This window comes from Falco peregrinus, chromosome 3, assembly GCF_023634155.1.
Source record: "Falco peregrinus isolate bFalPer1 chromosome 3, bFalPer1.pri, whole genome shotgun sequence".
NCBI lineage: Eukaryota > Metazoa > Chordata > Aves > Falconiformes > Falconidae > Falco > Falco peregrinus.
Genome location: NC_073723.1, coordinates 49,021,290 through 49,048,432, shown reverse-complemented (window position 1 = coordinate 49,048,432; position 27,143 = coordinate 49,021,290). Strand labels below are relative to the sequence as shown.

The 27,143-nt window shown below is 40.9% G+C and overlaps 2 protein-coding genes across 5 annotated transcripts in view; one reads left to right on the top strand and one right to left on the bottom strand.

The window, feature by feature from the left end:
• ATP6V1H (ATPase H+ transporting V1 subunit H) overlaps window positions 1–17,231 on the bottom strand; it is a 50,534-nt gene extending 33,303 nt beyond the window's left edge. The window contains exons 1-5 of one of the 2 annotated variants that reach the window (XM_055799128.1): window positions 17,067–17,231; window positions 15,585–15,711; window positions 7,683–7,785; window positions 6,157–6,246; window positions 1,476–1,589 (exon numbers count right to left, since the gene is read on the bottom strand). In XM_055799128.1, the coding sequence (XP_055655103.1) occupies window positions 1,476–1,589; window positions 6,157–6,246; window positions 7,683–7,785; window positions 15,585–15,688 (411 nt within the window). In that variant the 5' untranslated portion in view covers window positions 15,689–15,711; window positions 17,067–17,231. Of the gene's footprint in view, window positions 1–1,475; window positions 1,590–6,156; window positions 6,247–7,682; window positions 7,786–15,584; window positions 15,712–16,215; window positions 16,357–17,066 lie in introns of those variants that run through there. The other variant, XM_055799129.1, reaches the window with a different exon arrangement.
• Window positions 17,232–20,715: 3,484 nt separating this feature from the next.
• Window positions 20,716–27,143, top strand: part of RGS20 (regulator of G protein signaling 20) — a 45,403-nt gene continuing 38,975 nt past the window's right edge. For 2 of the 3 annotated variants that reach the window (XM_027791462.2, XM_055799130.1), the window contains exon 1: window positions 20,716–25,750. In XM_027791462.2, coding sequence (XP_027647263.1) covers window positions 25,634–25,750 — 117 coding nt within the window. In that variant the 5' untranslated portion in view covers window positions 20,716–25,633. The remainder of the gene's footprint in view (window positions 25,751–27,143) is intronic. The other variant, XM_055799131.1, reaches the window with a different exon arrangement.

Below are 27,143 nucleotides of genomic sequence, written 5' to 3'. Positions count from 1 at the left end.
GCTGCACCAAGTAAACTGATTCCATGGCCATGCAGTGAATCAGTCAGATTAAAAATAAATAAATAAACAAAATTCAAGCCTGACATTTTTCTTGAAAACAGGCCAGCTCACTGTTCAAGTTGTAGCGCAGCCTCAAACAGTTGCACTGGCCACATCTAAGGGCAAACATCATGACTTGCCTGGAACTCTTTGTGCCAGTACTGCCACCACAGCATAATGCAGGCCAGGTATGTGGTTCTGTAGTTTGAGCCACTGATTTGATTCAACCACACCATGCCAATAAAGATATGCAGTGAAGATCAATTCACAGCTATACAGTTTTCTTCCTCCTCAAGCCATAATACAAGTTTTATGGGTGGAAACTATGGTCTCCATTAGGAATTTACAGTAATGCAACCATATCTTTCACCTACAAGGAAAAAAACTGCTGAGATGAAATGGCCAGTTCTCACCACAAATGACAGAAGAATACTAGGAATTCCAGAAAAGTTACTCCATATACACCAAGAGCACCCTGTGGCTCAAAGCACAGCAGATACCACACAACACACATGGTTCTATTGTGTTTGGCTGGGATGGACTTTCTTCATAGCAGGCCATATGATACTGTGGTTTAGACTGGTGACCAAAACAGCACTGATAACATACCAAAGTTTTAGCTGTTGCTGAGCAGTGCTTGCACAGTATCAAGGACTTCTCACTCTACACTTCAGTGAGTAGGCTGGGGGTGGGGACCCAAGAGGCTGAGACAACTGACCAAAGAGATACACTGGCTGGGCATTCGTCTGATGGTGTTGCGTGCTGCTTTAGCATCACTTCTTTTTGTTGGATTTGTTCTAGGTTCCACCCCCACTTCCTTTTTTCCCCTTGATTTATTAAACTGTCTTTATCTTCATCCATGAGTTTTCTGCCATACTGATTCTCTCCTTAGACCTGCTGCAAGGGACTGTGCAAGCAACTGGGCGAGAGCTTTCCTGTCAGCCAGGGTCAACCCACCACAACAGCAGACATTACTTCTTCCCCAGTATGCTTGCTGTTATACGTAGATTTCAAGTGGCATTACAGTAACTCGTGCATACGAGAGAATAAGGTTCAGCAAGGTAAAGATATTTCCCTTTCACAAGATGAGAAAAATTCTACTATTTGTACAGCATGAGGTACATTGACTGGCATTGTGACATAAGTTATTTTTCTAGTTACGTCTTACTCTGCTTAAGTAATTCTGAAATCCTTCCTTTTCTGAGCCTTTAAAATCTTTACCATCTCCCAGAAAAAAACCCACATCAATAAACAATGTAACTTCTTTCTAAAATGTGGTCAAAGTGAAGCTTGTATTAAGAATGACTCATCTAGACTGCAAGAGGAAAACCTTCCAGTCCAGGCAATAGTTTACCTTCAAACTCCAAAATCGTAAAGAAAAATAAAATCAGCATTTTTCTCTACCACCCTCAGAGACAGGTTCGTTTAAAACTTACCATATGCACAGTGAAAAGATCTTGTCGATTCAACATAGGCAGAAAATAGGACCATGCAGTGTTTTTACCACGTTTTGCATAATCAAAGAAGATACAAACACGCTGATGATTTTCCTGTAAAAATTGGGAGAGGGGAAAAGATGAGAGACCTGTAAAAGCATTCAACATAGAGCAGTTATTTGCTCCTTATTATATTGGCATACATTATCACAGCGTATCCTGGCTTGTAACAGCCCTTAAATTTTTCGGTTTGACAGTTACTTGCGGATACAGTTCATTTCAGCACTCCAATAACTCAACAGGTTAGAGATGTGGAGTGGGGGAACAAATTTTGAAATCCTAGTCATATCTCAGCACTCCAATACCTGCTAGAGTAAAAATGGATGTATCCCTTTGATCAAGCAAGCAGAATGAGAGCAATGAGAGACAAGTTAAATACTGCCATTTCCCCTACCCTTCACCCAATCAAATATGCTTGAATAAAGTCCATCCAAAGTTTTCCACATACTGCTACTTCCACACAAAAGCCTGTTGTTCAACTTGGCTGCATATGCTACAACAGAAGCTACTCCTGCCTCTCCATTACCCTCAATGGGAAGCAAGCTCTTCTTTCCCAGATGAGGCTGTAACTGATTCTGCTGTTACCTCAGGCAACTTGCATACCTAGAAGAGGACACAGTCACCAGAAGTCTGTTCTCCAGGGCTTCTAGGCTGAACCACAAGTAGCTGCACCTGGGCACCATGCACAGTTTCTTCAAGCATTTCACCTAACAACCACTGTGAAAAGCAGTTATTGTGGTTCTCCTTAAAGCAGACCAGAGAAAAGCCCATGCAAACCTGAAGGAGAAAGAGGAGCTCTGCTATTTCCTAAAAGCCCAGAATATAGACAGTCTTCCAGAAAATCAAATACCTGGATTCTTGCTTTTCCTCAACATTTCCATATACTTTCTAGCCTGCCTGATAGTAAGCTTTCATTCTAAAGAGATGTCTCCTCATTGAAGTCAAGCTATTACAACCACATTTACAACTCCTACCAAGGAAGGCAAAACTGTTTGAAATGCTGTAATTGAGAAACTCGCATGAGAACAGTACTTCAGGCTCTACTACACAATTAATTTAATCTTCAGACTGCCATAGCTGAAGGGCTTTCCTCCTTCAATTCTGCACCCTATTATTAACTCTATGGACCAAGAATCAGCTAAGGCAAGCCCGCTTGTTGGAATATGATCCACGAAGCACAAGATGACCTCAATGTACCCATGATCCAAACATTGGTATCTTACTAAGCATCAGAGTTCCAACCAACTCTTCACTGAAAGTATCAAAGTTACTGCAACACATGGGCTGCAAATTGCTGTCCTGATCACTGACTGGGGAAGGTCAGGCGTCACTAGTTATCCAACAGTCATAAACCTTACAGTGAATAATGTTCTATATGGCATGTGTCAATGCTCAAAAACCCTCTCAAAATTTGTTGTTCAAACTATGAAATAAAAAAAAATAAAAATTGAAAAAAAACACCAAGATCTCAGGAACACAGTGCCTTGGTGGAGAGCCTCCACTCTGCAAGGGCTAGTTTGATGAAAAACAGCAGTTCAATCAAATAAATTGTTGTTAGCATCTACACTTATGCTACACAAAGCCTAGCTAAAAAGATCAAAAAATAACTAGATCAATGAGTTCAGTTTACAATATAACTAAGGAGGAGATGGGTCTGGAAGTAGAAAAGTTGAAATAATTTCACCTTGCTGTCAATCAGATAACTAGTCTGGTTTGCTATTAAGGTGGAAGGTAAGGACATGAGGGCAGAAATGGAGACCTACCTACAGCCCTGGAATACGTAGTGCTGCACCTTCCTAGGCAGCTACTGACTACACCAATAAAATGAAAATCCTGAAGCTCTCACATGAGCAATTGAATAATTTAGCATCTATCATTTCTGAAGAAGTGTAATGAAGCTCACTTGGGTGGTACTGTTACCTGCAGCAACTACGGTGCAGGTTCTTAAAGATTTCATAATTAACAGACTGTACAGTGTGACTGGGTGACTAATCCAGAAAAATTCTTCCAAGTATTTACCATATGAATAGAGTAAGAAATGTCTCCTCAGGGACTCCAGTATGCCAACACTCTCCACCTTCAGAAATGAGCAGAGTGGCGATGTTCTTAAGGCAATCACCACATTAATTTCACTTCTGCCAGCCTCCAAAAGAAATCTGCCTTAGAACAATGATCAAATCCATAAGTAGAACTGCTGGAACAATCCTAGACACACAGGCAGGCTTTTGGTGTGCTGAAAACACAGCTGATACGATTTTTACAGCCTCCCAAGAAAAGCATAGAAAAGACAATAGAAGAACCACATAGTCACTACCAACACAGAAAAAAGCTGGTTGCTGTTACCTATGACAGTTTCTAGCAGTTTCAGCTATCGAAAGCAGCTTTCAGATATTATTTGTTCATCGCATGGAACTGCATGAACATCCTTGCTCAAAGCAATTTTACTGAGTCAGTGGCACCACGACAAGCCATGTCCTTGAATAACTTCTCACTTAAAATCTTTGCATGTACTGAATTAAGACTACTTGGGCAGGAGACTTCACATTCACTATTGTAGATTCTTCTGTCCATGCAGTCTGCAGGGACCCTGTGCTAAACTCAGGTACAGTCAACAGCTAATATGCTGCTTTCTGACAGAATCGTACACCCTGAAAACATGCAGCCAAGGGTCCATAAGGCATCACTGACAGCACACTCTACCACCTGAACTTGACCAAAAGAAAAGTCCTGCTTCAGCCTTGCCTAGTGGAGACACAGAGTATGCAGATGCCTGCACACAAGCCCTCTATGCCAGCAGCCAGATAATCCTGAATAATGAAATCACACAAAGTGCTGCAAAAGCCAGTGCAGCTTTTCAGACAGTGAAGCAGAGTTTCTAAATTGAAAAAGGCATCCAGTTTTAAACAATAGTAAATATATACTGTACACCAATATCCCTGTTCTTCTGTATCGCTATAAAGCCTGGACAATTTAAAGCAATTATGTTTAACACTAAGAATTCCACATATGCCACTTCTGTGGCAGGGTAAGGCCCTGAAAACAGAAATGTCAGTGCACGACCATTAAGTCAGGAAAACATGTTCATCTACACACATATGACAGAACCAATACAGCAAATAAGAGATTACTCAAAACTACTTTCTGGGACTACCTAAAACTAATGCAATTCTTCATGAGTGCACCAGTGAAAGCTTTACCTGTGGGTTATTAATTCCGCAACACAGGAGATGATACCAGCTATTGCATCCTGTAGCTACAGGCTATATGTGCTAATGTCAAAGTTCATAAGCAAAACAAGACCTACTAACACAAAAAGTTCCAAAGCAAGGCAAGTGAAAAGATTACTTTGATGGCCACTGACATCTCTTACACAGAAAATGAGACCCATTCCTCACAAAATTAGCCATAATAAACAAAGTTCTCACACCCCAAGACAAGTTTGTCATCAAATGCACAAACTAAAACAAGATGCTCCCAACTTAGCATCCTAATGAAGGAATCACACTGAGGCTCCCTTTTGTCTTCTCTGCTTCTTGATGTCTCTGTCACACTTAAGAAAAACTAAATCTAAAGAGGAAGGGGGTTAGAGTGACAAAGCTGCAGATGGGCATGAATAAACTGCTGCCACCACCACTAACTATTATTCCAGCAGTCAGGGCACTCACTCAGGAACGTGCAGACAGGAACCTGGAAGAACACCATAATCCCCGTGTCATACGTACTGTGGAGAGGCTCACACTTTCAATTTGCCTGCCGACAACACTTAATACTCAGATGGAATTAGAACTCATGTGGTTTGACTCCTCCAGCAATACTCTAAACCATTAAGTTATCACTAGACACATTTCATTGTAACCTTGTATTAAATACAACATAAAATAGCAGAAGAGAAACTGTCAAACAGCCAGATATGCTACATGAATACCAGGAGAAAACCTTGCACAATTCAACCCGTCTTGTTACATCAACACTCTTAATACATCACACTTTCTCTTAGTCTACTAGAGAGCAAAGAAATGCAAAAGCGGGATTATCCAACTGACTTGTCCCAGTTGGCACTGCAGTCCTGACACCAAATTTAATCGCCTACTCTTAAAAGTCACTGTATCCCATAACTACAAAGAACTATATTTCATTGAATCAGAATATCCTGGTTTATAATTAAATTACACAGAATTTCAGAACATGTTGTCCTAAATAGTCTAACATATATTGGAAACCTGAAGCTGCAGGAACTACACCTTCTTGCTGAGGGTGGCCAAATATCTTCATAGAAAAAGCTTCAACAACTTCAAGTTAGAAGTCGTATCCTATCTACATTACAGGGAAGGGCTGAGGTCACAAATTATCCCGTAACATCCAAGTTTTGCATGAAACATGGTTGAGAGCTGACAGACAAGCTCACAGGTGTGTTTTCTTTCCAGAATATGAGCATATATAAATAAGACTAAGTTACCCATACAACAGCAGGACTAACATCTAATCTCTGAAGACAAGATCTGAAAATTTAAATAATATTTTTAATACAGTATGACAAACACCTGAAAAGACCTGAATTAGGCTAAGGAAACATTCAAACATGCATTTAAAGACTTAAAAATAAGACAGGTTATTGACGTACTTGTAGCATATCATCAACCATTGTCAGAATGTACTGAACCGTCTGTTCCTTGGAGATGTGAGTCATCAAGTTTATAAACGTTTTAGCACACTAGAAAAATAAGAGATGTTAAAATTAATATTACCAATTGTCTTCATTCCTTTTTGATAATATGAAACAGGACCTCATTAATTCAGTTGTCTTACATAAGCATTGAGCATCCCAACATCTTATTCATTTGCAATGAGATGAATACACTTGACATTATATTACAAAGAAAATTTTCTGTCACATTGATCATTACACTTTACAAATCGCTATTTCATTTGAAAGCCATAGAACAAGCACTCACCAGTGAAAGCCAGGATGGTGCTTTGTTGAAAGACTGATTAGAAAAATCTCCAGTGTCCTTTTTATGGTAGTAAGGAGAACCACCAAGTAAATTGACAAGCAACAAACTCAGGCATAGTATAAAAAAGTTTCAGCAACTTGAATGGGAGGGAGGGAAGACAGGTCACACTTTTACCTGTTCACTTCCTATACCTTGCAGACAAATCTTTGTGCATATCCAAGCTGTTTTCTGCTTCCTGAACAATTCTACTCTACAATTTCAGCAACAGATATAATAGGCTTGAACAGTCACAACACTACTCTATACTTCCTCCTTCGCCTTCACCGCATTCAACTAAAAATGAAAGAAAAATGGAACTCTGAACTGCTACACCATAATTATATAGTGGCATATAATGCACACCATATACACTTTTGTCACTATGCAAATTATGGTCTATTACCTAGCAGTCACACAACACAATTTGGGGAAGAGGAAAAAAAAAAAAAAACCAACACTCACAGAACAGCCTAAAACTAAAGTAGAAAAAAAGGGCTAGGAAGATCTGTGTCTTCACTGCATCTCCTACTCTTCACCTTCCCCTTGCCTCCCCAAAACCTCCTGATGCCTGACACTGTCTGCTAGAACCTCTGGCTTTGAAGGTGAGATTCTACTGCTTCAAATACCATTGAAGTGTATTTAGGCTCCCTGCCTGGACTTTATAACCCAATTGACATGGGTCACCTATCAGCTCTGTCCAATGCCTCATATCTTACCGTGCCTAAAATGACACTAGACATCTGTGTTTAACTGATTACACCTTAGCAGTCAGTGGACTATTACTGGAACTACATTAGAAATGCTCAGCTAGCTAAGCTGAAAACTCACAGTAGTATCTCTAACCAGTAAAAGGAAAAAAGCTTAAAAAAAAAAAGCAACTCAAGGACAAGCATGCGTGATTAAGTAAACTGGGATAACTGGGATGAGGAAAGACTCGAGCAACACAGTCAAAATCAGATGACATTTAACAATTAAATAGTTTTTTTAAAAAAATATCCAACTAATGTAGAAAAAAACCCATAATCGTAATAGCAGGTTTTATACTACTTTCATAACATCTTAACTGTATACAGCCAACAATAAAACAGAGTTGGTACAAAAGTTTCCTTCCATTCTCCTCCCCAAAAGATAAATTATTGAAAGAAAGGAAAGTTACTTGATTGCCTTCTGTTTGCAACAACTCCTGTTTTTCTTCTGGATTTCTTTTCTGTTCAAATCTTTGAATAAATTCACAGTCTTCACCTGAAATCATTTGCCCTCTGAAAAGCAAAATATAAAGCCATAAGTAACATGAATAGTAAATTTCAAACTGTATTGGGTTTATGTCGCAAGGTATTGGTAGCAGGGGGCTGCAGGGGCAGCTTCTATGAGAAGACACTAGAAGCATCCCCCATGACAGAGTCATGCCAGACAGCTCCAGAAGACACCAACCACTGGCCAATGTTGAACCACTCAGCAATGGTGGTAGCACCTCTGTGATAACATATTTAAGGAGCAGCAACAGCAGCACAACAGTGGCCAAGAGAGGAGCAAGAATATGTGAGAGCAACAACTCTGCAGACACCAAGGTCAGTGAAGGAGGGGGAGGAGGTGACTCATGTGCTGGAGCAGAGATTCCTCTGCAGCCCATAGTGAAACTCGTTGCTCCTCAGCAGCCCAAGGAGGACCCCATGCTGGAGCAGGTAGATATGCCCTAAAAGAAGCTGCAGCCCATGGAAAACCCACATTAGAGCAGGCTCCTGGCGGGAGCTGTGGCCCTGTAGGCAGAAGCCCATGCTGGAGGAAGTTTTCTTGCAGGACCTGTGACCCCACGGGGGACCTACACTGGAGAAGTCCATTCCTGAAGGACTGTACCCCATGGAAAGGACCCATGCTGGAGCAGTTTGTGAAGTACCATATCCCATAGATGGGACCCTAGGATGGAGCAGAGGAAGAATGTGAGAAAGAAGGAGCAGCAAAGACAAAGCATTATGAACTGATCGCTACCCCCATTCTCCTACACCACTCGGAGCAAGGAGGTAGAGAAGTCAGGAGTGAAGTTAAGCCTGTGAAGAAGGTAGGGGTGGGGAGAAGGTGTTTTTTAGATTTGTTCCTATTTCTCATTACCCTACTCTGTTTAATCCGCAATAAATTAATTTCTCCAAGTAAAGTTTGTTTTGCCTTTGGTGGTAATTGGCAAGTGATCTCCCTGTCTTTATCTTGACCCACAAGCATTTTGTCACGGTTTTTCCCCCTATTCTTTTCATGGAGTGAGAGTAATAGAAAGGCCTGGTGGGCAGCTAGTGGCCAGCCAAGGTCAACCCACCAAACCAACCTTATTTTCTTCAACTTGAGATATCAACAGTATTGCTTTACCAGTCCTCTATCCCACAGTATATACGTAAAGAACTCCCTTCTACAAAAAGTCTCATGTACAATGGATCTAAAATTAATGACAGAATAATCTCTCTAAAGCCTTCCCTATGCATTGCCTCTGCTCAAAAACATTCCCTAAATAATTCTTAAACTTCCAGAGGCTGAATGCAACGGTCAGTGGAAATAGTTATAAGAACCAGAATACAAACAACTAGCATGCCAAAATTATAATATATAACATGAATAACAGTCAAATCCAACCTAAAGTAAGTGCTGAAAAACAAAATGATTTTTTTAAGTTTGACATAAGCACTGAAGAGAATTTTAAGTAGTACAGAGAACCTGGTTCCTAATGTATTTTTACCTTTCACCAATCATGACATTTCAGCTTTTCCTAATAGTTTAAAAACTGATACGAATGCAGGCTCATCCAAACACATTGCACAGGGGCTTGATACAGTAAACTGCTATGGATTCCTATAAGCTGACAGATCTCTACTTTATCTTCTCTTTAACTTAATATTCAAGGGATTACTACCCCATCAATGCTATTTCAGAAAGCTGCTGACTCAGCTAAGACCTGGCAGAGTATTGTTGGGTCTTTGTTATAACACAAAACTTACCATCACAACAAATAACAAACTTATCAAAATGGTACAGTCAAGTATAAAAACTAATTTTAAATCAAGTAGTCCGGAAAATATCCAAGACTTTAATAGGTGACCAGCTTTACTAGTTAATACCAGGAGTGCTTCAAGAAAGAAGAAAATTGTGCACATCATCAATACAAAAGCCACTAAGGGATTAAAGTATTAGACACTGCTCTGTTTCAGTTATTTCCATGACTCATGTCCTCTTACATTTCCACCAAGTCAAATGCCTCTTCCACTTCGCAAAGCTATGTAGCATGGGTTCTTGTAATCCATCTGTTTCCATGTTTCAGGTCAGTTTCTAGATGTTCCATGACTAGAGGTTCCATTAAAATCCTTGTAAAGTTAACAGGAAATGTTTGTTTGATTGATGGTAGTGTTTTTTTTAGTTGGCTCACCTGGATTCTTGAAACACAAATAAGGCCTACTCTTTCTTCTTACTTAAACAGTTATATCTTAAGGACAGCCTCATCACAGAGTCATCTTTTTACCTATCTACTTTTCAAGCAAAGAAAGTAAATAGTCCAGTACTGCATTATTCCTGTATTCTAGCTCTATATGAGAAATATCCTTATATGCACTGACAAAAGGCAATTAATTCTTACTGGGTGGAAGATACATAGAGCCAGTGGTAGTCCTTGACTAGTTTCTGCTAAAACTTAACAAATTATACATGGAAAAGTAATCAGCCAATGATGACCATGCTGCTACCACACACGTTTTAGACTGACTTGTGTTCTTTCTTCCCTATTAAAGATGGATTTGAGTAGTTATTGAAATATGAGGACAATTCATCCACCACAAATACTGGACTTAACGACCCATAACTAGAAGCCTCTCATGTTTCATTCAGTGCTGGCCAAGCCAGAGACTCCTGGATGATATTGATAAAAAAGTAGCTAGATGAGCTGCTCATTTATAAGAATATTGCCTTTCAGGAAGCACTTCAAAGACAACATGAGGTAAACCCTTAACTTTCAGCTTTAACGCCTGAAAAAGCCTCAGCCCAAGAAAAGAGATGCTTCTTTAAAAGACAGGCTATTCAAAGAAGTCTGCCAACTGCCAAAGAAAAAAGCTTTCAAGCTTTTGCTTTCATCCTACATTAGACTGGCAGGGGGAAGGAAAAAAAAAAAGAAAAGCGTGGGGACTGATGTTGTCTTTGTTGTCTTGAGAGGAAAGGATGTTAAAGTTTATTCTTTACTGCTTTGTAAGTGCCATTCAAAAAGACACTTTTGAACCCATACAAAACAGTACGAGGGATTGAACAGTTTTGTAAGCAAGTTGTTAATATTTTACCAGGGATCTCATACAACTAATTAATAGTTTTAGTAATTTCAAATGCACCCATTTCTATTCACCTCATTTTAAAATTGAAGTAACTTATTATGTAGTAAACCTTAACAACCGGGGGGCGGGTGGGGAGAAAAAATGCAGAGCAGCATCAGGCAGCTGTCACCAGCTACCATGATGCTATTACCGTGTTCTCCTCATCCACTCTTCAAAGAGACAGGAATCTCCCAGTACCTTTAAGCAAACAACGCAAGTAACCAAAACTTCCCTCCATCCTTCTTCCTAACAGCCATCTAATTTCTTATTTTCCAGAATTTCTCTATACAGTCTTTCGTCAACAGATAAAAGTCACTTTGAGCTTCAGCTATCTGGGTGTATCAGGTTTAGACCAGGAGTCCTGTAACCACATTTTAAAGGCCTGTGCTTCAAATACTAAGGCCTACCTTTGAGAGCACTACCTACAGGAGAGTAAACTGAAGCTATGCAAGACTTAGAAAGCATGAATTTGTAAGACCATCATTTTTAAAACCTCTAAAGATGATTCAGAAACTTGTGGTTCCTCCTTTTTATTATGCATTTCCTCCAGAAGCTCCTGTTCCTTTTTTTGTTTGAACTATTTAACAAAAACTGTTCTGGAGGGTTAAGGGTGTTTCGTTTGGTTTTTAATTTTGGGGTTTCTTTGTTGGTGCTTTTACATATTTAATTGACTATATCTGAAGCAAATAAAAAGCTCATATGAAGTCATCATGTCAAGGCATGATTTCTTTTATCCAGGTATCAACAGTACTTTGCACGTACCTAAACGACATTAATTTTATCCAACTGCTCAACAGTTTTAACACTACAAAATTAAAACAGTAAAACAGGCTAAATGTACTCTACAAGACTGGACCAAATTTAAAAAAAAAAAAAATTAAGAAAACAAAATATGCATACTACAAGTTAGGAAACTTCTATCTCTTCTAAGACAAGATTGGCTCTTAAAGACAAAAATATTTAGCTTGCTTTAGAAGGTTCCCCCACTCCCAAGCGGAAAAAAAAAAATTATCGGAATCACAGACATATATATAAAGTACTTGGCGACACATGGGAAACTAAGTACAAGCTAGCCATCAGGTACCCACCTGGTTAAATATAAAGTATTGTCAAATGTTGTATACCTAGAAAACCTACAGTGCAGTTAAGATGCAAGTTAAACTCTGAAACAAGTTCACTTTTCCACAGAACTCATTTATTATTCTTAGAAAGCAAAACCAAATTTGCTTCAAGCAAGCTAACACACCTTCCAAAGGCATTCTCATACCCTGAGGCAAAAGCTGAAAGAAACTACACAGCACAGAACAGCGACCCACACCCACAGACCCATCATGTATTTAACTAGCAGAGGGCATCCATACCTCTAAACCACCACAAGTCTCAAGATTCAAGGGCAGTAAAGTCTGTACAGAGCTAATGGCCTCAACTACATTTAGCTTCCAGAAGGTAGGTAAACCTACACATCACCTTCCACTGTTGCAAGTTTTGCTACTTTCTTCTCCCTCAGACACACTCTAGCTGGAATTCAAAACAAACAAAAAAGTAATTTTAACATAAAAACCCCACAAATTTTTCCACAGCCTAATTTTGAAGCAAGCAGTGAACACAGCAGCAAATGATTAATATATACAGTTGTCACACCTAAATATTTTACTTCTGTTCCAACAGCATACACGGAAAACATCACAAGTCAGCAGTTGTGCGTTAGCATAGTTTGACATTTAGTTTACAGTTAAAACCTTCAGAGATGGATTAAACAATATGCCAATTAATCTTTAGCTTGAACTGACTCTGTAAGAGAAGTCAGGCTACTAGAATCTGATCAACTATTAGTAAGCTTTTTCACTTTTGCACTGAAGAACAGAGAGCAGAAAAGACCTTCAGAACGCCTTCCTGTGTGACCCAGACTCCAATTCAGTCATGACTGATGCAGACTTTGAAGCATCTTTATACACATAACTGTCACAGCCAGATTAAAAAAAAAAAAAGAAAAAAACCACAACACAAAACCCACACCACAAAAAAACCACACACACTTCATCACAATTTCTTGTAAAGTAATTTGATTCCAACTACATAAACTATAGGAAGTATTTAAGGAACACAAATTATGTCATGCCTGAGTTGATACGTTTGTTTTCCCTAAATTAACACAAAAATCTTTCCTCTAATGTAAAAATGTCTAAAGACTTGAAGTATGCTTCCATATATTTATATGCAAGCTTACCACTGTAAACACAGATTGCCAGAACAGGAGCTCAAAAGAAAGCAAAAAAGTGCCCTTCAAAATCACCAGCACTTCATCTTCCTTCTACTCTACAAACCAGAACAACCCACTCTGACCTGCCTCTAACAGGTACACCAGAAGCAGTTTCCACTCATTTATTAACGTGCTTTGTTCCAAACACGAGCCAATATAGCTGCACTGACTTTCCAACAAATCCCTTAAAGCACCAGCCTCAGACACCATCACATCCAAACAGGACATGTCCAAAACCAAGTATAATTTTATTTCCTCTTCAGAAGCACCAAAATTTCTGCTGATGTTTTCCAATAACTAATGATAAGGCAACTCCCCAGCCAAGGAACTACAGTTATCTTCATGACACTCCACAATCCCTCTGGCACCACTTAAGTTCACCTGTGAAGCTACCTCAGCCAGACACCCAGGCTGCTATCAGTAAATATGAGGCACAAAAATTACATTTCTTTCAGAGCAATAATAAACAGGACACACAGAGGACATCAAGCATTGAACAGTCTCACGAAGGACCACAAACACTAGCCAGATGCACTGCAGTAGCCTCCAAAACCTGGCTAATGCATCAAAGATAAGAAATAACTAGTATGTTCTTCTTTCCTAGAATCCAGAACAAAACAAAAACAAATTCTACATCTAGAATCTGAAAAAGAACATCAATCCTGCCTCCTGGTCAAAAGAGGTTACACAGGAGTTTGCTGACAAATAAACAAAACTCCCCCATCCTTACTCAGCACCAGAGAGACAGAACCCCAAGAGCGAATGAAAATTGTATGTGGTAGGCCACATAAAGCATAGTGAAGCAATTAATACTACATACATATTCAAAATACAACTCCCTGCCAAACAGAACTATCCCCTGCATCAACAAAAACAACAAATTAACCTCACCAACCCTACAGTCTGACACAGAGCAGCAGTGAAAAAGACTACGTCATGTGCACTCACATTGACAGTGAACAACTGTACTCCCACTTTCATCCCAAATAACTGCTAACTAGCTGTTCACATGCCACTAGGACAGCACAGGAACTACGGTTCAGGCTTCCTCAGGACACACTTCCTATCAGATAGATAACAGTGCCCACAGTAACAGCAAAAGCTGCTTAGACCGTTTGAAAAGTGCTTGGTAGCTGCCACTGTGAAGTTACCACACCAACCTTTCCCTTCCACTTGCAAAGCCACTGTAATGTCACATTGTAAACTGAACAAGGAACTAAACCAACTGAAAAATAGCCTAGAAAAAAATGAAACTTCCTCATCAGATCAGTTCCTTAAATCTAGACTGATCATGCAGAAACCCAATCACAAAGAGAAAAAAAAAACCACAATACAAAAAATAGAATAAGCAAGACTGAGTTACATAGCACAGGGCAAAGCATGTAGTAATCAATAAGCTTCTACGGGGTTAGCACTTTTCAGCTGGCATGCGTACACTTCTGCAATGTTATTTTAACATATAGCATATATTTATGTGCCACAGCAATCTAAAAAAAAGCAACTATTTTTTGCGAAGTAGTATAATGTTGATAACCACGAAGTACCATCATATGGTTTGTACCCCTAGAATCATCAAAATTTCTGCCACTTCAGTTACAAAGCAATGAACACTTAAGTAGTTTGCTATTCCTAAGTGAGCCCTCAAAAGATAACAGTAATTTACACTTTGTCAATATTCTTCATAGGTACCTGTCATGAGGAATGCTGGGCTGCATGAATCTTGCATTCACTTCAGAGTACAGAGGACTCGTAAAAGTCTGTTTTTAATTCCTGTTCCCTACCTCACACACAGATCTATTTTCCTCAGCTTGTTCCGGTAGCCTCTTTGGACAGTACTTCTCTTGCTACTCCCAATGCCATTATGTATGTTCCAAAGTAAACTCTGAGCTTACCTGAAATGGCAGCACAACTCTCCCCAGACTGAAGTATTGGTTTCAGCCTACTCCCCAATTTACTTGCTTCAATTGCTCAACAGCACTACTCTTTCTTAAGGTACACCGTATTTTCCTGGACTACCAGTCCAGTTTCACTAGTATAATTTGTATTCACACAAAAGGCACTTCAGCAATATAGGTAACATACCTACATATAAGACAACTCATACTGTAAACTTTTCTTACTTCCATATTCATCTAATAAGGGTAAAATTGAGAATGGCATTTGAATGATGAGGAACAAAAATGGACAGTTTTACCACACATTTGTGCAAACTTATATTATTTGCTATTACAGCATTTCAGTTCACAAAAGCAGAGTTCCCCTTCTGGTAAGAAGTCACAAGAAAATTTTCCCCAACCACTTCCATTTAATACAGACTTCTTCCAGCTGCTTCCATGAGGCCAAGAAAGAATGTTCCTCACTGTAGCCTAATGTTCCAACGTAACCCAAAATCTCAAAAAGTCTAACACTTAAGAGGGAAGGAAGAAAGAAAAAAAAAAAAACAAAGTCATGGAAAGTTTTTACTTACTGGAGATAAGACTGCCAGTTTACTTTGTTTGCCCGAACTTCAGCAGCTTTGGCAGCAATGATGTTTGTTGGGACAGCAGCATCTACAGCACCTCGGATATCCATCTTAATTGATAATTAAATTGTACCTAGGAATGCAAGTCAGATGTGAGACCTCTTATTAAAGTACTAAAGAACAGAGTACATGTCCAGTATTTTAAAGAAATAAAAAGGAAAATCTGCTTTCAGTGTACCATTCCTTAAAACTGTACCTAGTACTTACTAAGAAATCAAACTTTTATACAGCATCTAAAACGTGCCTTCCTTGAAGCAAACAAAAATAAGCCATACCTACAAATTAAACTGTAGCCAATCACAAGATTGCTAAAATAAAAGATATATACCATTACTAAATAATTCCCAGTCTTGTAAATTCTTAAATAATCAAATGAAGTCGTTTGAATAGACAACTCTTCTCCAATGCTCAAGCACTCCTACAGATAACAGAATGTATCTTCCTTCCAAATCACGGCTAAAATTCAGTGCATATCCTCCCTAACCCCACACATTTGAATTGATTTAGTTCAGGTATTTGTTTAAGAGTATTTAGACATTAGAAACACATGAACTACAACTTCACCAAAAAAACTCACCAGTTATATAAATTAAAACCCATGTCACATATGCTAACAAGAAAATTCATATCACCGCTATACAGAAAGCAAACTGAAAAATAACTACACAGAAGTTCTTCATCAGGACATATTACATTACTGCAGACAGTGACCTTCACCACTTCCTTTTCTTTCCTTTATGGTTTAATCTCCACCCGCCTCTGATGCCATAACAAGAAGTGTGTTTGCAGAGGCTTGAGACCCAGCTGGAGCAGGAATTCCTTACAACCTAAACTGCATCAAGCCTCTCCATGTAGCTTACTTCTGGACTTTTCTGGCTCCCTTTACAGAAGCAAGAGCAAACTGGCATATTCTGCACCATCCCTAACAAGCAAACCTGATCCGTATGACTTAATGAAAACATGATTCTAACAAAAGCAAAAAAAGGAACTACCCTGACCAAATGAAGCAGCAGAACTGTCTTCCCTTTGAAACTACTTCCGTGAACAGACACCCACAAAGACGGCACCATTCGGTGTCCTTCAACGACCACTGAACGTTTCCCAGCTCCTGCGTGGCCCAGCCAGAACCACTTCAAGACTCCCGGAGCGGCAAAGGAGAGCAGGGCCGGCGGCAGGAGCGGCACGGGGAAGTCGAAGAACCCGAGTGACGCGCAGGCCTGAGGGCAGGAAGGCGCCGGGCCTCGTCCTGCCGCTCCCTGCGCGGGCTCCTGAGGGGTCCAGGGGAGCCCAAACGCCCGGGGGGATGGGGGGAGCCCTTCGCGCCGCCCCCGAGCCCACAGGAGCCCCCGTGAGAGGCCGTGCAGCGGCACCCACCCCCACCCCCGCCTGTCCCCGCGGCGGGCAGCGCCCGGGACAGCTCTCACTCACCCCAAGGGTACGTGGGCGAGCGAGGGCCGTGCAAGGGAGAAGGCGGCAGCCGCCTCTCGGCAGTCCCGGGGAGGCCGCGCACCCGGAGGCCCCTCGCCGCTGCGCTCCGCCACCCGCCGCCGCGGCCCCGCAGCCAGCGCCGTCACGTGACGCCGCTCACCTGACGGCGACGGCGGCCTCCGAGGGACAGCTCACCCCGAGCGCGCGCCGCCCCGCTCCACGCGCCGCGCGGCGGGCGGGGCTGGCGCACCGTGCCCCCCGGGCGGGGACGGCGGGGCGGCGTTAGCCATCCGTGCGGGTTGGGTTGTGTGCGCGGGTGTAGGAAACATCCGCACCCCGACACACAGATACTTGCGGGTCATTTCGTGTGGGGGTGTAAGCCCGTGCCGAGGAGACCGATGGCAGGACACGGCGTGTAGGTGCCCGCCCGTGTTATTTGCTGCCAAGAAAGGGCTTAGTGTTTGGGAAGGGTTGAGGTTCCCCTCGGTGCTGCCCCTCGGGTCGAGCACCTCCTGGCCCCCCGGGACGGCCCCCTCGGTTCCCGTCGGGGTGAGGGGCGCCGGGCTCGGGAGAGCCCCGGGGCCGGGAGTGGGAAGGCCGGGGAGATGGCGCGCACGGCCTCTGCCGCTGGAATGCCTCCCGGGGCTCTGCCGCTGTTCCTCGGTAACCAGCATTTTCTTGCCTTCTGCCTCCTGCTGCAGTGGGGCGAGTTTGCGCTTTCCTACAGCTGGAAAGGGGGCAGGGGGTGCTGGGCCCCTGCTTCTGGGAGGGGGGCCTGACTGCCTGTGTCCCTTGTGTGGCGGGGGGTCTCACAGCCCACCGTGTTGCGGTCTTGCAGGGGCCTCAGCCCACCATGTTGGTCTCTCACAGGGGGTCTCACAGCCCACCGTGTTGGGGTCTCACAGGGGGTCTCACAGCCCACCGTGTCGGGGTCTCGCAGGGGGTCTCACAGCCCACGGTGTCAGTCTCGCAGCCCACTGTGTCACAGCTCTCCCTCGCGCCCTGAGCTGCAGGGGCCATGTGCCAGCAGCACCCTGTTCCGTTCCTCCCCAGTCGTACCTGGGCAGGACGTGCACCCTGCACAACAACGTCCTTGAATAAAATGGCCTGTATATCTTGAGCTATGCCTCGCTAAGCAAAAGGAGGAGGAAACTTTTCAGACTAAAAGCCCAAGTGTTTCAGAAACCACAAGCTTAATTTTCCATGTTTCTGAGGGGAAAAAAAACTGTCTTCAGTTGCTGAGTGAGGTTTTCCAGTCATACTGTGATGAAGTGTATAGACATACCACTCCTAGTCAGAAATGATCCTGAATGGTAATTCTGCTAACATAAAAGGAGGAAAGGCAGAGGAAAGAGAAATAGATCTGAGAGGTCTGTGTGTGAGCAGGACAAGACAGGCAATGCAGAGCTGTGTCATAATATCATAGAACCTGTCTACAGTTAACTTTCATTTTTGTAGAGTCTCTGTATTCTCCATTCAGAGGATACATTGTTCTTTAAATTACACCTCGCCAGTACCTCTGCTAGTGTTCTTTTAACTCAAGGATGGCTTTCATTACCATGCCACTAATTACATTTCCTCCATAGGAATTTTTCCTTTAAAGTGGATTTTTCTTCATACCACAATAAAACTGTTGATTTCTTGATAACATAACCACTGAGCTCAAATCCCAGGCACAGTCCAAGTAACAGTATTTGCATTTCTTCATGCTTTAGCAGAAGAAAGCTCTCAAAGCTGTGTGCATGCTCTGTGCCTTCTAGTCTGTAATAAACACATGCATTAATGTGATTCTGTGGATTACCCAGTACATGGGACTTTGGGATTTAATCTAGCACATTTGTGTTCTTGCATGTTGCTTGCTTACACACATTGATGAACATTTCTACAACTCCACACAATCTTGAATAAAAGTCTGCTACTTTGAAAGTTTATTTGAATCTGATTCAGCCTTATTTTAACCAGTTCCTCTTTTAAGAATGTAACTTCTGTCCTGTGGCATTCTGCATTTCCTGCTTCTGCTCTGCCTTTTTATGGCATGTCTCGCCCGCTGGTCTTGTTTGGAGTCTAGCATCAGGCACCTGCAATACACATATTCACCTTTTCCATAGTCATTGCAAACCACATTACCAATAATGATATATACAACTTTATCCATTTTATAAAGAAACCAAAGCACAAAGGGTTTACAAAATAATCTGAACAAGCATTGAAGCTTTTTAAACAGGATTTGCAGAATGAAGGCATCAAAGGTCTGCACAGTGATCCTACAAACTACCATTCAGCCCTTACCTGAAGCTGGAGGCACATCAGGCTTTCCTTCAGTGAAACTTCCTCGGTTGTCCACAATGATAGTTCTGCTCAAACCCCAAACTGTCCCAGCACTGAAAACACCGATAATTCAGTGCCTTCTCTTACCTAAGCTAGGCACGGTATTCTTCCACCTCCACCCTTCCGAGCTCAGTCCAATAGTTGTTCTCAGAGTTTAAGTAAACCCATGGAAAGTGGATCAGCACCTCTGAATGTGCAGTTCCAGCTGCCAGTTTTAAGACACAAATAGTGTTGTTCCCCATCATGTGCCCCTGTGTCTAGCAAGGTAATGTCCCAAATACTTGCTTAGGCTTGCAAAGGCATTTCTTCTGCTAGGGATCACCTATTTCAAGGAAATAATCCACAACAAATCTTACTTTGCAGAGTGTATTTTCTCCCACCCCTTTAGCACACTTCTGGCTTAACCCAATTACCTGTACTCATGTGCAAGCATACACAGGATCGTGGTTCTCTCACTTCTAGTCCCTGCTTCCAGTATTGTTTCAGTACTTTATAGTAAGCAGAGAAAAACAGTTTCCTGGTTTCAGTTTGGTGCCCAAAGTGATCTCTTATTTGGAGCATGCTTTAGGTCATCAGTGGTCTGTTTTTTCTGTAGCAGACTATTTTTTTGCCTAATTGCATGACCTGCAAGAGTCTAGCACCATCCATTCAGTCCAGCTAAAAGAAGACAGATTGCTCTTTGCAGTTGAAATTTTGATACTATGGCAACAGTCATTTTTCTACAGAAAAGAACTTTGGAAAGCTGTGATTTTGTATGTTGACTTCATCGTAAATGGCAGACTCTGGCTTTGCTACTCGTTTCACAGGTGGTTGAGAGGCTGCCATAAAAAGTATTTTCCTGTAACTTTTCTGTAACCTTGGAGTGAGGCATAATGGCTGAAAGTATGAATCTACTGAATTAGCAAGAAGAGAAAGATAAAGAGAGGAGAAATAATTGTAAGAGTAATTATTTTTTTAACAGAAGTTCCAGGAGCAGTTGAGGAACTAGAAAACAGTAAACATGATATCTATGCCAGGCCAGTTAACAGAGTCTCTAGCAGAGGAATCAAATTAGTGAACACAATGTACCGTATTAGAGAATGCAAACAATACATTGTTCCTGAATATACGTATATAATAATATACTTACTTTACATATTCTTCTATGCCATGTAAGGAAATAAATGCAAAACATTAACAAAAGGTCAGTACAGATCTGTAAGGGACAGTCATGTCTCCCACCTCTGCAGGAGTTCTTTGTGTGTGTGGACAAGGTTGGTACAGGTAGACTCCATCCACTTGGATTTATTTCCAAGAGGCATTCAGTGAGATGCATCTGCAGGTGCTCTTAAAAAAACAAAAACCAAAAAAAATTATCCCTCTTCTGGACTAAAAAGAAACGTCTATGCATTGATTCATAACTCTTGAATGAGATATATATGACAGAGAGTAGGAAGAAATTATCAACTTTCACAGTGCAGAAGGGTCTTCAACAGAGTGCAGAAAACATCTGGCTGGAGCCTGTGCTGTTCAGCACACTCAGATATGTTTGAGAAAGGAGGTAAACAGTGTATTCAAAACTTTGCCGATGATAGTGCCACTCCTTTGACAAGCACATTGTTAACTGTGAATCACTTTACCAGAGGATGGTGGGTATGCTACAGATTTACATGCACTCTTACCCCTGTCTGTCAAACACTTGGGCACATCTGGAAATTTTCACTCAACGTGAGTCCCATGAGGCACTCTCTGTGTTAATGAACTGCATTGCATTGCAAGGGCAGGCTTTGAGAGAGAAAAACATTATACAGGCATTACAGGAACCTGTCTCGTGTGCCTGTCATCACTATGACAGCAAGAAGCAGTCCTCAGCAACCAGTACAAACCCATTCTGTGTCATCAGCTTCAGAGAGCACCTTATGGTGCCTTATTCATGCTGGTTGATTCTCTGAACTGGATCTTGTTAAAGATTATAATTGGAAAAGTGCTATGCTCCTATTTTTTTATATGCTCCTATTTTTTGATCCTTTAGGATTCAGGTGCTGAAAAACAATTCTCGTTGTCTCACATTGTCTTAAGCACTAGCTTGTCTATTAACTCCTGGCAGCCCAGCTTCACTTGAAGTTGCTATGTTTAGATGACTTTATTGGTGTGTGAAACAGAAAAATGAAAAGCATATCAGCATGCAGGAATGAAAGTCACCAATTGCCTGGGTCATAAAGAATAAAAATGTTCAATAGTTTAATACTAGAAAAATGAATGCAGTTGAGTTATCCTTACAGTAAGACTACAGAGATTTGGGTCGTGAGAATATTTCTGTCTGTTCTCCTTTCCTTCTTGTAATAAGAACAATGTATCGTTGCCTCTCACATATTCTGCAAATCACAGCAGCATGTACACTGCATGCCAAGGGATGGATGCCAGCCATAGGCATGGGCTTTAGAATTACTTCTTTCGGTGTGAAGCCCCTATGGGTGCATTGCAAGCGTAGGATATATTTCTTCTGTCACAGAATTAAGCACCAGGTGCACTCGGTCAACAGACCCTAAATTAAACCTGCTATTTTTTGGCAAAGGGGATTCTATAGCAGGAGAGAGGCAACAGCAAAGAAGAAGAAATTACTACAATTCAGGTCTGCTTGTGGGTTGTAAGAGGCAAACATTAGAGGGAATCTAGCTGGTTTTGTAATGTGTGAAACTTGAAGCCTTTTTGAGCATCATTGGCTAAGTCCATGTAATACTAATGTAAAGTAGGAGGGTCTTCATTTTCTAGATAAATTGAGGCAGATAAATATGAAGAAACTAGGTCAAGGTCACATGAATGGGGAAAATCAAAGAACATGTTGTTGTAAATCTAAAATACTCCTTACCCCAAAGCACTGCTCCACAGTATGGAAGAAACCAATAGTGCAAAAAAGAAATGAATCTACAATAATCTGTCTCTACTGCAAGGTGAGAAGAAATATATCAGAATATGTCCATCTTTGTATCTTCCAGCACTTTATCGCATACACACATCTTAAGGCCTGAAAAGGAAGACTGCTAGCTGTCTCCCAGAAGATATGATTTGCTCTTCTTTTCCACTGGTGGAAATTGTGTGTGTTATCTCTAAATTTCAGAATAAAATAAATAAAGCTAATTATTTAAATACTCTAATATTTTGTATCTTATATGTTTATTTATTTATTTGCAATTTTAAATATATGTTTCAAGTACAGATAAGAGAAAGGCAGGCACTGAATTTCTTTGTCCTTTTGACAAATTTTTGCTTTAAAACTTCATATCTGAGATGCTCCTTTGGGCTTTTTAGTGTTATGGGATAGGAGAGCACAATGTCTTTTGAAAAATCTCATTGTACATCTAGATATGTCTTTAGGTGCCTGAATTATCTGAAGGAAAAAACCTAACAGGATTTGATACTGCAAGGATGTATAAAAAGTACTCACATACTGGAGCAAATCCCAATGATTTCTAATGACCCACTGATACACAACTAACCTCCTATCCTGGAGAGAAAATGCTGTGACATTTGTAACTTTTGAATGGACTTGACTTATTTTACCATTCTGGCTTCTCTTTATTTTCGTCTCATGGGTTTCCCATTTAAACCATCTCTCCCAGCAGATTTCACGTTTGCCTCACAGGCATCAGGGAGGACCTGTGGGACAGTGGAATGGGGGACTCCAGATTCTTTTCTCTCTTGTCCAAGGGTGGAGGGTTGTCAGAGAAGAGGCTTCCTTTCATGGAAACGGAAATGACTTCTCAATGTGAGAAGATATGGAGTGCTTCACTGGATATTTTTCCTGAGTAATTATAGCCAGATTGGCCCACTGTGAACAGGATTTTGACTGCTTCATCTGTCTTTGTTTTCTCCTCTTATTTCATCTTCATTTTAGTGTCTGTGTCATGGTAGAAGAACATTATTCTGTGAGGTTTTTTTTTAAACCAGTAAATCCTGCTTCCTGCAACCAATATAGATTTGTCTGTCTTCTGGGTCATAGAAGTTTGATCGTTTTTATTTTAAATTAATCAGATCCTGGCTGAAAGGATCTGGTAAAGCTAATACACAACAATTTTGCAACAGTCATACCAGGCAATCTTCTGATTGCTCCACCACCTCTTTGAAATTAAGTTTTGCATGCTCAGTTAGGGAACCACACATATCTTATCCTCAATAGGAGCAGTGGTTTTGAAAGAAAAATAAACTAACATTTTACTGTAATAAATACATCTTCATTTTTTTTTTCCCTGGTAGAATGGAACAATGATATATTGCCTGAAAATTGGAAGTGAAGTACTGTGTAGAAACAGGAACAGAAAGGCCAGTACAAAACTATTTATAGCCTTGGGAAATAAATGCAGCTGGGTTAAAACAGCAGAGTACATTATTTTAGTGAGTAGGGACAAGTGTCTCTGTCTCATGAACATGCCCTTCTGTATTGAAAGGTGGAGGGTCTCAGAGCCTGCAGCTCCCCTTTGCAGTACAGCATCTCTCCTCTCACCATCAGTCTCAGCTAATTTGTGCTAACAGCTCTTGTCTGGACAAGGGCGTCTGCACCTGAATGTGTAGAAGGAGCACTCTTTTCTGGGAAATTGCTGCAAGTACCAAGTGAAATAAAACCCACCTCCGGGTTAAAATAAAGAAAACAAATAGATCCTCTGACATCACCTTTTCTTACAAGCAGAGGCTAGGTCAGAGCAGTAGCTTCTTGGAGGAAAAAGGAAATGCTGAGCTACCCACTGCTGCTGACAGTAAGCCTGGCTAGAAGACAGAAAAGAAGGTGGTTACCTAAACCTCAGCAGTAACTCTGCTGAACTCAGACTTATTACCAGAGCTCATGCAAAAGCTTTCTTACTATACTATGACTTCTAGTGCAATTCAGCTTGTCAAGCCAAATGCTAGAACAAAATGTTCTCCTATTGTTCTTCATTTTTCTCCTCAGCACTTACTGGATTTCTCTGAAAAGAGACAGAGGTGTGACCAAGGCACTTCTCACAAGAGATGCTGCCTTATAGCTACAGTGTTGAATTGTCAAAACTTTTGACTTTTGGCAGAAAACAACGGTTAGACATATTTCAGCCTGGAAAAAGATGTAGTGAACTTTTAAAACAGATAGAATATTTCTATCAGTTTTCCCACTTATATTTCTATCACAGACACTTTTAAAATGGAAGTTCTCTTGGCTCCCTATTTATAGTAACTTCTGTAGTTTCAACTAACTCTTAAAAATTACTAACTTAAAATGTAAAATTATTAAAACTGGAAGCATTTTGAAATTATGATAAATTAACATGTTGATTCTTTTCAATGCATACTAACATATGTATGAGTTTGACTTCCTGCTGTCTCCGAGATAAGATGTTTTAAAAGGCTCCCAAATGCTTTCCCACACAAGGAACACTATTATTTGCTTAGCTGTCATTACAACAGCATTGCTAACTATAAACTTTAAACAATGCTTACATAATTATTTGAATGAAAATTCCACAATAATTTAATATTCCTCCTAAATTTTCTGTGTTTGTCCCATCTGTATTTTGAAAAGCACAAAAAAGAAATAGTGAGGGAATATGAACAGAAAGCAAAAGCCTTGCAACCCTATATAAAGCTAAGAGAAATAATCTATTAATAATCTACCTGGAGTCTTAGTCTTTATATTTAGTTTGTCTCTATCCTCAGACATGGCTCTGCTCATGTGGTGTTTTCATTGGGGCTGGAAGGATTACCAGTAAACCATCTGTTCAGTCGGTGAGAAAAAATGTGATTGACAGGTGCCACTGACCTAAAACAGACATCTCCATTTGGTGCTGCCTGCAGAGTACAACTACATGCTAAGTTACTTCTTCCTTCGAGTTGTAAATGAAGTACATTCACTCTGAGTGATAAAATGTGTTTAATGATTGTTACAGCCTGTTTTCTTACATGTATCCACCCGCTATGTGCCTGTCTTCTTCCTTTTCAGCTTACTAGAACCTATGAAATCGTTAATCTCTAAGCTGGCACGATGCTGAGGGAATGAGGCGCTGCAGATATCTGAGGGACGATAATCCTGTTTGTCTCCAGAACTGTGGAGGCTTCAGGAAGGACTGGCAAGCTGCAAGAGACCCTGGCATTTGCCCATCGCTTTAAAGAAGAGCCACCTCTATGTTGTTGTCATTCAGCCCACTGTCTGGGATTTGGTTTTGTTTCATCATTAAATAAAAGTGGTGCTTTTCCGAGAAAGGTCATTGTAAAATTGGGTTCAGCCCCTTTATTTCTTGATGTGGAGGCAAGTTTTGCTCTACTTCAGGACTCACAGCTACCATGCAGACAACTGTCAAGCAAAGGAGACTCTCCAAAATGAAGATGATGTTAAAGCAGCACAGTGGATTTTCAAGGTAAGACAAAATCCAGGGTTATCCAAATGTCCTGAAGGAGGGAGGAAAGGGTGTATTGGGAAAGCAGCAGAAAGAAAATGTTAATGTAATAGATAATAGCCATAGACTATTCGTCACCAAGACATCAGTATTCATGTAGTTTTTCTTTGTTCCTGACCCTCATCCTCTGCCCTCTGTTCCTTGATGTGTTGCAACCACAGTGACAAAGGAGGTGGTGATCCACCTTCCTGTTAAGTGTCTGCTTTCAAACGTATTAAACACATCCATCTAACTCATGAAAATGATTCATACTTTGTGGAGCTAATCTGTGGTTAAGAGGGTGAGGGAAAGCATGTTGCTTCATGGTGTTGAGACACTGAAGAGGTCTGCATTTTTTACTGATGCTACCTACCTCAGATGATCTTTGTTAGTAGTTAACAAAATAAGATATCCCAAAGAAATCAAACACAGCATAATATTAAAATCTATTAGGGTGTTGCAGTATATCCCCTTTAGTCAACTTGTGGAGCTGAACCATTTTCCTTAATTAAAAACAACAGTCATGTACCCATTAGATTCTGTCAAAAGCCTGAAAGCTGCCTGCGGGGTGAACCAATGTTATTTACAGTGCATCTCAACAGAGCAAGAGAGACAGGTGCAAGAAACCGTAACTTGTTAAAACTTTAATGCAGAAGTGGTAGGGAAGAGAACATAATAGCAAAGTCACACACCTTGGAAGCACAACATCTGGGGGCTTTTTTAGACTAACTTAGCACCGGAGTGGAGAAGGACTGAGGCAGCCAGTCAAGGTTGTTGGCAGGTTTGATGAAAGACAAGATGGGAAGAAGCCATTCCCCATTCCACATCTGCACTACAGACATTCCAGTTAAAGCAAGAATTGGCTTCTCCATCCCATCTCCTTAGCCAATGCGTGTCCATTTCCAGCAGGCCATTTCATTTGAATTACGAAACTATACTAATCAGAAATCCTGAATGACTTTCACTGCTTTTGCTGAGAGGAGATACTCAGCCTGCTTTGCCACTATCAGGAAACTGTTTCTGGTAATGAACCAAGTACAAACCTTTCAGAATTTCATGTCATTCTGTCTCATTATTTGTCCATTTAGCACACTAGCCTGGGGACTTCTTGGCCCTATTGAAGGCAGAGAAGGTTTTGTCACAGGCACAATGGCTCCTGAATTTCACTCTTCATAGTCATAGCTTCTGAAACCCATATACTGAGTTCTTCACAACTCTCCCCAGTCATTTCTCATTCAGCCATCCTCTCATTCATCCCCAGTGAATAGTTCCTTTCAGCTTGGTGATTGCTTTTATGGCTCTTACCTGAAATTGTAGTTTGTTGCCAAGTCTCTGAGAACATGGTGCACAGCACTGAGTCAGGCATCTCACAGAG